The sequence below is a fragment of the Diadema antillarum genome, unplaced genomic scaffold (assembly GCF_040938485.1).
Source record: "Diadema antillarum isolate AM-2024a unplaced genomic scaffold, OU_Dant_1.0 seq00000506_RagTag, whole genome shotgun sequence".
Classification (NCBI taxonomy): domain Eukaryota; kingdom Metazoa; phylum Echinodermata; class Echinoidea; order Diadematoida; family Diadematidae; genus Diadema; species Diadema antillarum.
The window spans coordinates 323142-336631 of NW_027271461.1; the positions used below are offsets into that span (position 1 = coordinate 323142).

The 13490-nt window shown below is 39.1% G+C and overlaps 1 protein-coding gene across 1 annotated transcript in view; it reads right to left on the reverse strand.

Moving 5' to 3' along the window:
• Window positions 1-3645: 3645 nt before the first annotated feature.
• The window catches only part of LOC139733936 (uncharacterized), a 31231-nt gene continuing 21386 nt past the window's right edge, over window positions 3646-13490 (reverse strand). Inside the window, exons 14-23 of the mRNA XM_071644749.1 lie at window positions 13166-13332; window positions 12434-12602; window positions 8967-9081; window positions 8150-8265; window positions 7421-7598; window positions 7148-7180; window positions 6508-6660; window positions 5217-5420; window positions 4290-4424; window positions 3646-3990 (exon numbers count right to left, since the gene is read on the reverse strand). Coding sequence (XP_071500850.1) covers window positions 3646-3990; window positions 4290-4424; window positions 5217-5420; window positions 6508-6660; window positions 7148-7180; window positions 7421-7598; window positions 8150-8265; window positions 8967-9081; window positions 12434-12602; window positions 13166-13332 — 1615 coding nt within the window. The remainder of the gene's footprint in view (window positions 3991-4289; window positions 4425-5216; window positions 5421-6507; window positions 6661-7147; window positions 7181-7420; window positions 7599-8149; window positions 8266-8966; window positions 9082-12433; window positions 12603-13165; window positions 13333-13490) is intronic.

A 13490-nucleotide genomic window follows, 5' to 3' on the forward strand; every position in this document is an offset into this window, starting at 1 on the left:
AGAAGATGTTCATCATCGTTTCCCTCATGACATGGACGTATTCAATGCATTGTGTGGTCAAAAACTCTCATGGCCATTTTACTTTCACTAATCATGGCTCCTCACAAAGACTAATGCACACAAATATTTCTGGTTTTACAATACCATAGCAGACCCCCAACCCCCCAAACACAGCTTGCAACAACTAATTGCACAAGGTTAATGGTGCTAACAATGTTCCATGTCCAATGGTTGCACCAAGCGATCTTTTCTAGTCTTCCACATTAGACATTATGAAGGTGTAACAGATGACTGGAGAACAAGAAGTAGGGGGTTATGAGTGGTAATCCTCACCCGGTAACCCTCACCTGGTAACCATCACCTGGTAACCTTCACTTGGTAACCTTCACTTGGTAACCTTCACTTGGTAACCTTCACCTGGTAACCATCACCTGTTAACCTTCACTTGGTAACCTTCACTTGGTAACCATCACCTTGTAACCTTCACTTGGTAACCATGACCTGATATTCTTCACCTGGTAGCCTTCACCTTGTAATCTTCACCTGGTAACGTTCACCATCTTGTTTCTTTCTGACATTCGCAATTCACTACCGGGGCTGCAGTACATGTGTCCAGTGCACACAGCAGGAAATGTTGCCATGGTAATTTAAACCATTGCACTTTGCACTTCTTATTACAGTTTGCCCAGACGTGACAATCTGTGTAGAGCACACACAGTATCAGTGCACAATATGCTTGGTCATTGAGCTCAATGACATGTGCATCCATGAGAACATGTAACAGACCTCTGAGCTCTTCATGTACTGTGTGTACATCACCATGATGGGTAGTGAAGGAGTTTAGTACATGAGTAGAGAAACAAATTGGCTACATTGCAATGCAGTGAAACCTTATAACATCCATTCGTTCCATCTACAGGGAACACACTGTGGATTGTAACCGCCATGTTTGTACAATGTGCACTTCTTGGAATAGTTTGTGCTTTTCAAAGGAACGATTACTTTCAAGCCTTGCTAGTTTGACATCTTGACAGATGGGGCAGAAAACTGTCAGAAATTCTACACACTCACATAATGTTCCATAATCAACTACTAGTATACATCTTAGTTCAGGCATATATCAAATTTATCACCTTGCATATCCTTTCTTGCCATGTATCGCTCTATGTCATGTTTGCCAGCATCACTACACTTTTGACTACAACATACTTGGTCTAACATCCTACAACCAGCATGCTTCTAAATGTACAATGCAGTTCAATTTGGATTCTCTTTAAGTTTGAACTGTGTCATGACACAAGAAGTATTAACTTGACAACTATCAATGCAAAATGCACCTGTAAACATGTGAGAACATTTAAACTATGGGTAAAGCACAATCATGATGCAATTTTCAAGAAAATCCCAATCCTCCTTAGTTGGAAATGACAAAAAACATAATTTTGTCACACATTCATTTGTATATTATGTCTGCAGAAGGCTGGATGCTGACAATGTCTCAAGTAAAACTCTGGTTATCGAAGCTATAGTAAACTGCAAAAAAAAAAAAAAAAAAAAAACACCACTAGATTACAGAGCACTAGACCAGTTTGCAAATTCACTCTTGGTAACAAATTGTGACAGGTGTTACTAGCCAGAAACCATTCATTGTTACCTTGTGACCATTTCAGAGCAGCAGAAATGAGAACTGCAAGACCAGCACATTAGCCTAGCAAGGAAGCATGTAATTTGTGTCTAATTACCCTATGATGGTCATTCATGTATTTGCTGGTTTTAAATTCAAGGTATTGATTTATAATGTGAATATATTACAGTGGCTCATCACAAACATCATGCATGTTCTGTATCTACTTTCATCACCTTCTTGTCCTTATATTTGACACTATTTTACAAGGCCACTAGGGAAGCACTTAATGCTTATAAGCAAGCTACCAAGAGACAGTTTAAAGTCCCTTCATAGGATAGGGTAGTGTGGGTACAGTGCCTCGCCTAAGAGCACACCTGCTGCTGCTAGCAGACTCAAACCAAGAGCCTCAAAAGTTTGAGACTCATTCTATTCAATTTGTGCCACAACAGCTCCAAATCTTCAATCACTTTGCTGGACGAGTGCAAATTGGGATTCATACTTGGATAGTCATTTAAATATCATTCTTGATAACATTGAGCAATTTGTAGCAAGCACACTGAAGAGAGAGATGCCTTCATAATTACACTAAAAGAATGTCAGTATGTTGCCAGGAATTGAGTTGTAAGAAAATATTGACAATATTGTTTAACAATGGGTGTATGGAAATAAGCCTGGAGGGAGAGAGGTTGTCAAGGAAGGCTGACCACTGCCTCCTTCCATCCAATCAGGAAAGAGAATTTTGAACAAGATATTGAGTCTACTGTGACTTGAAATAGGATTTCAAAAGGTAACAATTCAGAGCTACATTATCTCTATAAGCTTTCATAAGCCATGTGAGCACCAAGTATTGTAGCTTCAGTGCGGGCCACTAAGCGATCTTTTCCTCCAACATTACAATCTGCGGCACAATCATCCATCTTTAATTTACAAGTCACTTTCTTTAATGCCTCTGACACACAGGGATCTATTTCACATTGAGTGTTCTGACTCATATTAACATCAGTACCCAGGAATGTCTACCAAACATAACTTAGACTATGCATATCTATCTAATGCACTACATGCAAACTAGCAAGATATCAAACAGATTTTCAAGAGGAGTCTCTTTCTCAGAACTTTGTACTGCTACCAAGTCACAAATCTTTTGACAAAAATACAATCAATCTGCATGGAGACAAAGGCAATACTAGCTCAATTTTTGAAATCTTGTAGTTAAGACTTGACAGAAATCATTTTTCTCTTCAACATTCTATTTACAGAGGAACAGGAATTTGTCAATGTCACATGTCTAAATCGACCTGAATACATTAGCAGGTAACAACACTCACCTCTCCTTCAACGGTAACTAAGTGTGCATGAAATTATACAGCATACCTCTTTCTTTGTGTATATAAATACATATTTTACTGTATGTGGAACTACATCTAGACCCTTCTATGTCTCATGCAGCTTTGTCTATTTCTCTTTCTTTTTTGATATTTATCAGCATTCACAATCTAGGCAGTCAATTACTGTACATGAAGTGGTACTATGGAGACATACAATGTATTTGCTTCAACTCTTGATAAGAATTCAACTGCACAAAATCTATGCAAGCTGTTTAGTAATAAAACATACTGGGATCTGTTCAGGAATAAAATTTACTGGGGTGCTATCAAGAACGTCTGGAACAGCAAGTGCAGTCATAAGACAACAATCTTTTACATGCAGGACTGTGTTTACATTAAACCATTATACTGAGAAGATAAGATGAAAATTTTTATCTCTTGAAGCTGCTAACTTCCCTCATCAGTGTTCAGTATCATTCAATATCTACTGTTTCAGGTACTGTTATCTATACCTCATATTAATTGAATGCTTCTGTTACACATTGATTCTCATATCCCCTACCCCACACACCTTCTCATACCTATACCCTTATAATATATATATGTTTTTTAATGATTGGAAGTACACTGCAGCTCTTTGTGGGTTACCTCTATAGTTACTGATGGATTTTTGTAAAGATTTGGGACAATTCACTTCTTGCTAAGGCTCTCCCGAAGGGCCTTCTCTAGCTTGGAAGTACCAGATGCCTGGGCCTGTTGCTGTTGTGGTTGCTGTTGTTGCTGCTGTTGCTGCTGTTGCTGCAGCCGTTGATTTTGCAACATACGTTGCTGTTGCTGATACTGGGCAATATGTTGTAGTTGTCTCATGCCAAGACTGCCTGGTTCACCTAGAGATGAGCTGGAGAACTGGCCTGCCTGTTGTAGCATCAGAAGTCGCTGCTGTTGTAACCGATGCTCTCTTTGGAGCTGCTGTTGGCGCTGCTGGTGCTGAATCTGGGCGCGGTATAGACTCTGCATCTCTAACACACGCTGTATCTGAAGAGATATTTGAACACATACAAACATGAAGTTTTCATGCTATGCTCATTATTCATGAGTTTTATATGAATACATCGAGACCTTTACTGATATTACCAAACATATTCAAAATGAAAACATATCTCCAGCTTCTACAATAGCATATTTATTGCTTAATGAATCATTAGTTTCATCATTCTGCCTGAGAGAAAAGAGGACTGAGATAAAAAGGAGAGACAGAAAAGGAGGGAGAGAAAGCCTTGTTGTCAAAGATCTGTATCAAAAGAACAAAATTATTGAAGTATGTAGGTTCTCACATGGTTCACAGACACTCCGGGTCCTCCCATTGGCAGCAAGGGGTTTCCACCACCACTCACAGATGTGGACTGGCCTGGATAGTTCAGCATCATTTCCCCCATGCGCAAAATGGACTCTCCCTCCTTGTAGATTCTCTGCATATGACGTAATGTGACACAATATAATGAAAGGCTTTGAGGATATGGGCCTCCCCTAAGCATGAAGTAGATCCAATAATTGAGTAACAACTGTGAAGCATTGCCATACACAGATACCATGGCCCCATTGCATACAAGTATGATAACTTTAAAATGTTGGTGTAACTTTGCAAGCAAAGGTAACCAGTAGTTTTCACTAATTGCAAAGTTACTATTGATTCAAATTCTCTCCACACAGCATGGTTCCTACAAATACTAGATAAATCAGCTATAGCATTTTAAAGAAGGTTGCAATGAACAAAAGTATTTTGTACTACATGTTAAGTCCTCCGCATACTATACGATCCTACTGGTCGTACGACCTTAAGACTGGAAGTGTGACGTCACCAGTCTTGCCAGTTTCCAGTCGTACATCCGGGTCTTAGAGCCAGTCGTAGAGATTTGATATGTTGAATTTCCATGACCGGTCGTGGGCTTTCAGCCAATGACAATACAGTAAAATGCAAGCGCAGGCAGTGCGCACTGCGTGTGATGTAATACTCATTGCTAAAATGTACTGAAGAAAAGACAGTCGTAGGCCTACTTATAAGGTCTGGTCGTAGAGTGCGTTGGCAGGTTGTACAACTGGGTCTTATGGTCTTAAGGTCGTATACTGGTAGTTGCGAGTCGTATTGCGTGCGGCGGGCTTACCAGTTGTCAGAGTATGGTAGCTACGGTATAGTAAAAACCTCATGAACACTATGTACAGTGAACACATAAAGAATATCTCCAGATGTCTCCATGTCCTACCTCCATATCCTGGGGATCAAAATTGCGCATCATGCCAAGGTTGGGGATCTGACCATTCTTCTCTGCATCGTAGTCAGACCAGGCTGCTTTTCTCTCCTCTTCTGTCAGCTCCTCTTCTTCTATGTTCTCCAGGAGGGAGTCGTGTTCGTGGTACTTGACGATCACATCCCTCTTGTGCTTTAGAAGCTCAGCCAACACATAGTCCTGTATCACAATAATGTCATGTTTTCAATACATGGTGTTCTCATTTATTCTACTGGGATGTCAACAAAGAATAAGCCATGAAGTAGCCGTGTACACAAAAGAATTGAAAACATTGACCCAGCAATGTTAGAGTTTCACTCTACCACAATATCTGCATTGTCAACAGAAAACAACCAACCATCCAAACATTCTAGCAACATATGGAAAATCATCATCCCTCACCTCTCACTGTATGAGGTAGTTCTAAAGTGCAGGTACAGAGAATTCTCACTGCAACAAACACGATCATAATGACATTGTTGTTACATAACAAAAACATTCAGGTCCCAAAATTATCATCTATACGTCTTCATGGATTTTACGGTTTGATGTCAATGAAATTTTGATATGACAAAAGTAAACTGCTGGTCCTGAGGACTTCTCTAACCACAATACAAGTCGTCTATGTTTAATGATTTTATTGGAGATATATATATATAAATATGCATATACAATGTAGAGATGCTGCATTGTTCCAAATCTTACATGTCTTTCACCGCCTTTCCTTCTACTCAACATTGGGCTCTTGTCAGCTTTCCACTTATCAACAGTTAAACTCCTGTCAATGTACACATAATAAGGGATGGGACAAACTCTACTTATCAAGATGTTTTGTGTATTGCTGTAACAAAGCAATCTCTGCAACTGATTGACAAATTGCCCTACATCGACGTAAATAAGCACTGAATTGATCAGTGTTTTAGTAGTAGCCATGATAAAAAATCATGGGCGTACATACTCGAGCAGGATTCGAACCCACGACCTCCTGATCACCGGACAGGCGTCATCTCCACTAGACCACCGAGCTTTCGCCCGACAGCAAGTGTTGGTTCTAATCCTTATAGCATGCAGCGGGCAATTTGTCAATCAGTTGCAATGAAAACATCACGACGGAAGAACTTCATAAATTTGAAAAGCAATCTCTGCACACTCATCTACATGACATTGGGATCCACAAAACTTCCAAGTTTGAAAATGCGAGTCAAAGCCAATACATGAACAGCACTCATTGTACATTTCAGAAAGGACAAAGAAGCTTGATATAAACCTTGGGTAGGACTGGGGTAGGTTGCTCCGGTCGATTAGGGTCATCCAACCTGTCTGGAGTGAAGTTGTACAGTTCTGAGAGATCAGCTGACGTGAAGTGGCGCTCAATTTGGTGTTCATCAACAACCCTTTGAGCCAATGCTTGTTTGATCACCTACAGGAGAGATCAAGTAGATCTGGTAAAGGATCTAATTCTTGGATCTTGTATGGAAAGCTCTTACAAGGAGTTACCTAGTGTATCACTAGACAAGAGACATTTTAAGGTCTTGTCCTAGGCATGAGATTTCCAAATCTGGGGGGGGGGGGGGGGGATTAAAAAACATCATCACAGAATAAGTAAGAGATTAGCATGTCAATCTACATGCATGGAATAATGACATGCAGGACCAATACATTATTGCGAGCTAGAACTCCATTGTCAAAGGCTTAATCAAATGTAACTTCTATAGTCTGTGGCATTTGTATCCCACATTATGCATAAAGATTGTGAATGTGAATGTGCAGTGGGTGTATCACTCTGTTTCTAATCAGTTTAAAAATGATAGCAATGGATTTGGTTAAAGTGATTGCAAGAATAATTTTCAAACTGGGATTCAAGTGTCACAAGGCATGCTTGGTAAGAAAGACATGAGTTAGGTTACCTGTCGGTCATAGATCTTCTCCTCCATGGTTCCCTGTACAAAACAGGAAGATAAAACATAAAAAGAACATGAGTAAATACCTTGAGCTGAAGTAAAAAAAAGAGAAAGTGCTGCTCTACTGCCAGGCACTTCAAAATCATGTCTTGCACAGATTTTTTGCTTTGTTTCAATGTAACATTCCTCTCAGCAAAACATTCACAATTCATAAATGTAAGGATATATTTTGGGTAGAAGTTTGAACTGAATAAAGTGACAGGGACTGGACTTCCTAACCTGTGCGATAAATCTGTAGATGAAGGAGGACCTCGTCTGGCCAAATCGGTAGACTCTGAAAATGGACTGGACATCATGGCTTGGATTCCAGTTGGCATCAAAGATGATGACACGATTAGCAGCCACTAAGTTGATACCCAAGGAGCCTGCCTTGGTGGAGATCAAGAACAGCCTTGCTCTGTTGGGCAAAAATGTATTCACAAGTATATTTCATTTTCAGAATGATTTCACATAAACAATGGCACACATGCAGTATGATATCTACCAATCAGGTGCAACTCATTTCTTCACTGAATTCATCTCACAGCATAAGCATTCTCATTTTTCACTATTTTTTTCTCTCTATCTCTCCAGAAACTCTCTAGTAACGTCCTTTGATCCAAAACACAACATGTTCTAGACATGTTCAATATTTGGTATTTTAATAGGGGAGCAATACCTCAGTGATATTACACTTTGGCACTAAATTGGAACTACAGGTAATGCTGCCAGTCACCCAGAACATACTGTATCATTCTTTGACATTTCGTATTGGATTGGTGGTACGGCCATCTGTCACACACCTAAAACTGATACAATTAAATATTTGTCATCTATAAAGATTACTATAATCATTATTTTGCGCCAAGCTCATGTCTACGCAGATTTTCGGCCTCTTGCATTGGCACTTCCATACAATGGCTGTTACAGAAAACCCTGCTATAGCAGAGCTAGGCACTCATTTCTCACCGGATATTCTCAAGATCATTGAAGATTTCAGACCATCTTTGTCTGAGGTGAGCTGGAGTGGAGCCATCCATCCTGAAGTAATCTTCACCTTTGACCCATGACCCTATGCCACCAATCTACGTCACAGATGGAAAGAAAAGAAGCACAAGGTAAAATCATGTGTTGAGTGATAACAGTGGGATGACAACAGGACGTAACACGACTGAAGTTTTGTCACAACTGCACAATTATCTCAGAGTATTGAGTATCCACATGGCTTATATAAACTTTCCTAACTGGTAAATTTGAAACTTAATGGTGGTGGGTGACTGATGGCTAGGTAATACCTTGAATAAATTCTTTTTTAATTGAAAAATTATTCCATAGCACAGACCTGCAGAAAATTAGGTTGAAATAGGTAGTGTATAATAACAGAAAAGTCATATCTAACCCTTCTGAACTCTATATTATTATGATTATTATTATGATGATTATGATTATGATTATGATTTATTATTTTTTTTTTTTGGGGGGGGGGGGGCCAAATGTGTACATCTACAATATCTAAACCATTATAATCAAAAGCATCTAAACTTGGTTGCCAGACACACATGCCATTACATTCAATAATACTATATAGGTTAAGTGAGAATCAAGAGTGGTCTATTGAAAAACAATCTCACTTGCCACATAGTCCAATTAATACTTCATACACTAATAGCAATCAATCAAAAAACCAGTAACTCCACCAGGGATCTAAACTGGTTAGAAGTGGCTGTCTAGTTGTGCAGTCCTGCAGTAGACTGACACCATGGTAGAATCAGAGTTACATTCCTACCTGGTTTTCAAGGTCCTGTTCTCCATTGGCCCTCTCCTCCTCAGCTTTATCATCCAGGTGGGCTAGCATCTCCTCTATCATGTCCAGTGATAACAAACTCTGGCTGAAGACAAGGCTAGTGAGGGCAATGAAAATAATGGTAATACTACCCATACTACTACCCCTACAACTACTACTACTGACTTGTTACTGACATACTTTAAAGCTAATATTATTCTCCTTGTTTTCTGAGAGAAGTGAGTCAAGTGCTCTTTCATTATGCTAGAAAAGTGAAAATCTGTTGAATTTTCTTTATATCATTTTCTACATGTGATGTCACAAAGTGTTGTAGTCTTCTTATCCTGTGATGGGAGCACCTCCCCCCCCCCCAAAAAAAAAAAAAAAAAACTAGAAATGTCGCTACAGCGACTGGTTATACCCCCGCCAAACAACATTTCATAAGCTCTGGTCAAAACAACATTTCATAAGCTTTGGTCAAAAAACTGAGGAAGTAGTTAAATCCGCAAGATCTTTCCTTGATCTTCTGCCATTAATATGCCGTTACCATGGCAACGTACTTTCGGGTACTGTCGAAAAATGCGTCTTGCACATCTACAACCAAAGGCACACATCGGTACCAAGTTTCATGGAAATTGGGCAAAAACTGAGGAAGTAGTTTGCAACACAAAATTTTCCATCATTTTGGCTCATAATATGTGAGCTGTTACCATGGCAACATACTTTTTGTCACTGTCAAGAAATGTGTCATGCTGACCTATATCCTAAGACAAACATTCGATATGAATTCCATGAGAATTGGAAGAACACTGATGAAGCAGTTTTGCCATGAAGCATTTTGCCCTATATTTTACCAATAACATGCCGTTACCATGGCAACGCACTTTTTGCAACTGCGGAAATATGTGTCTTGCACATTAACATATTCAGATGAACATCTGTACCTAATTTCATAAAAATTGATCAAAAACTGTGGGAGGAGTTTGCGACGCAAGATTTGTACCCATTTTTGCCCATAATATGCCGTTACCATGGCAACGTACTTTTGGGTACTGTCAAGAAATACGTCTTGCACATCTACAACCCAAGGCACACATCTGTGCCAAGTTTTATGGGAATCGGTTGAAAACTGAGGAAGTAGTTCGCGACGCAAGATTTGCAACGGACCGACCGCCCGACCGCCCGACCGTCCGCTGATTCCTATATACCCCCTTCAAACTTCGTTTGGCGGGGGTATAAAAAAAAAAATAAGATAAAAACAAAAACCCTGACACTTCAATGGATTGCCCTATTTTCCTAAAACTTTCACTGATGAGTTCTACTGATACTATTAAAGCGGTCATTTTCGCCAGGGTTTAATTTTTGTGAATCACTGTTGGGCTGCAAATTTACCAACACATGAAAATATCATGAACAGACAGGCATTAGTGCACTTACAATAGCCTCACTGTCAAATCATGAAAACAACATCTTTTGAAAATGTCTGTGAGTCCTCATTCGCGAAAATATCTGTACGCGAAAATAACAGCTGTACAGTAATGCTGAATTCCCTCGATTCACATATACAGTTAGGTTTTATTCCCCTGCTCTTGTTTAGTTTGTCAAATATTACTAATTACCAGTACACTTTTCTCTTTGGAGCCAAAATAAAAAAATAAAACTAGAAATGTCGCTATGGCGACTCATGCCTCCGCCATAATGCATGATTCTCCCAATAGGTGTATAGTACAATGTCTTCACAATGTGTGATGACAGTTTCATATAACTGGTAAATTATTGAAATGACAGGTTTGTCAGAAATGTCTTGAATGTTCATTTTCCTTGAACTGGGTTTGCTATAATTGTCTACGAGTGCAGGTACACATATTTGGGGAATTGAGAATTTTTACTTGAATTCTGACGGACCCTTTTATAAGTTTATGCATTGAGTAATTTCCAAGGTATGAAGAAAGAGTGTAATTACAGTACAAAATGATTTTGTTTTGTTTTGTTTTTGTTTTTGTTTTTGTTTTTTTTTTTGGGGGGGGGGGCATTGAAACCTGGCCTTTGACCCTTAACCTTTGACCTTTGACCTTCTAGCTGGAAATTTCCAAGAGAATCTCCATTAGGTAATGCATGTATATATTAAGTTTTAAAACTAATAATGCAAGCATTGCATACTAGTATATGAGGGAAATAGTAAAATTTTGAGGAGTTGACCTTGACCTTTGACCCCCTGACTATTGACCCATGACTCCTAAATTCCCTAGATAATCCCTGCCAGTCAGTTCATGCGTATGTACCAAGTTCCATAAAGATACATTGAACCATTTGCGAGAAAAGTGATATTGCAACATTTTCACCTAACCTTTGACCTTTTGACCTTTGACCTTATGACATGAAACTCTCTCTGGAGAATCTTTACGCAGTAGTACATGTCTACACCAAGTTTCAAGAAAATACCTTTGGGCATTGCATAGATATGGGGGGAAATAGTGACATTTTTAGCATTTGACCTTGACCTTTTGACCTTTGACCTCTTGCCAATGTCACTAAAATCTACTCAACTAATTGTCCCATCATACATCATCCTTGGACCAAGTTTGGTGAAAGCTGCTTCCTCCAGTTTTGAGTTATCACGTAAACAGATAAATTTTAGGATTTGACCTTGATCTTTGACCGTTGACCTCTGTCCGATTTCACTAAAAAACTAATCAAGTAATTGTCCTATCATACATCATCCTCAGACAAAGTTTGGTGAAATTTGCTCCATCCAGTCTTGAGTTATCGCAAAAACGGATACAATTTCATGATTTGACCTTGACCTTTGACCTTTGGCCGATTTCACCCTAAAACTTATCAAATAATTGCCCCATCATACTTTATACTTGAACCAAATTTGGTAAATTTCCAGTTAATATTACTCAAGTTATCGCGTATACGAAAGTGGACGGACGTACGTATGGACGGACGGACAACCCGATAACATAATGCCTCCGGCACCACTTTGTGGCGGAGGCATAAAATCTCTTTGATTTCAATCAAAAGCCAATAACCACATTTTCTCATATATTCTAACAATAACAATGATAATAACAACAATATGTAACACTTAGAAGGTGCTTAATACTGATTTTTCTGAGTGCATCATTTTCTGAATTACAAATATTCTGGAACTGACTTTGAGAGAGAAATAGCATTTGACAGAAGTTTTTTTTTTTTTTTTTTTTTTTTTTTTTAAATTTAATAAGGTAATTTCTGTCCAGCAGTGAACTAAGGTGGATTATACCAGAGATGTAGACATGTGACCATGTTAGTCAGTCAGTGGTACCCAGACGATGGTCAAAACTTGATCAATATTTGCTGTATTTTATCATAATACTGTCATAGCCTCTCTTTTTTTAGTGGACAGAAGTTCACTGCCAGCAGTCACAAGTCTTTTATGCACGGCAAATTTACTTTCACACAAGAATATTTCAGAAGGTACTTACACTTTCTCTCCCATACTCTCAGCCATACGAAGGATTTCAAAGAGAAGGATCAGCTTTCCACTCAGCTCTATATTGTGTTCATCGTCCTCCTTGATGAAGTCTGAATACCACTCATGAGACTTGACTGGCTCCGGAGGAATGTACACTTCTGCAGAAGTTGATGCTCCCTCTGTTACAGTGAACAGAAGTTGGCTTTAATCATGGTATTAGTTGGAAACTGTACAAGTTTTGATACACAGGAAGCTAAATTGGGTGAGATATTAATATTTGCTGTACCTGCTCACAAGAAATAAAAAGAAAGAATACAATAATGAAAACAAAGAGTTTTCACTGTCTTTCTCATTTAGAAGACTATGACAAATGTGACAAACTGATTTATCATAGCAGTGTGTAATAATATCAAAGAATATTGACAAATTTCAAAAATTATTTTCCCTTCCCAGCTACAAACATTGTAGAAAGAGAGAGATAGGGAGATTGGTGATATTGTATCAGGGCAATTCCCCCCCCCCCCCCCAGCAATTACACCCCCTGGCTAAACTCTGGCTAGTGATAAGGTTAGAGTAAAAATTAGGGTTAGGGTAAGGGTTGGTTTAGGTTTAGGGTATAGAGTTTGGGTTAGGGTTAGGATTAGGTTCAGGATTAGGATTAGGATTAGGATTAGGGTCAGGGGAAGGGTCCAGGGTAATTGCCCAGGGGGTGATTGCCCTAGACCCAGTGAGACACCTTTACCTGAGAGACCAGATTCCTTGGCCCTACTCCTTGTATTCCATGTCTTGACTACCTCCACACTGCTGTCAGAGTTGTGATTATCCTGATCGTCTTCATTCTCATCAGAACTTTGGCTACCATCATCATTGGCTCCTCGTGACCTTGACCTACTCGACCTTGGTGAACTGCTGTGGTTTGTGAATTAAGAAATAATTATGATCATATTTTACTACACCATACTTTTATATTCTCTGCAGGATTAATGTTACTAGATGTTCTTAAGATTTCAGGTGAAGCATCTACCACTACATGCCACATTCCCCCCTTTTCCCCAGACATCACAGTA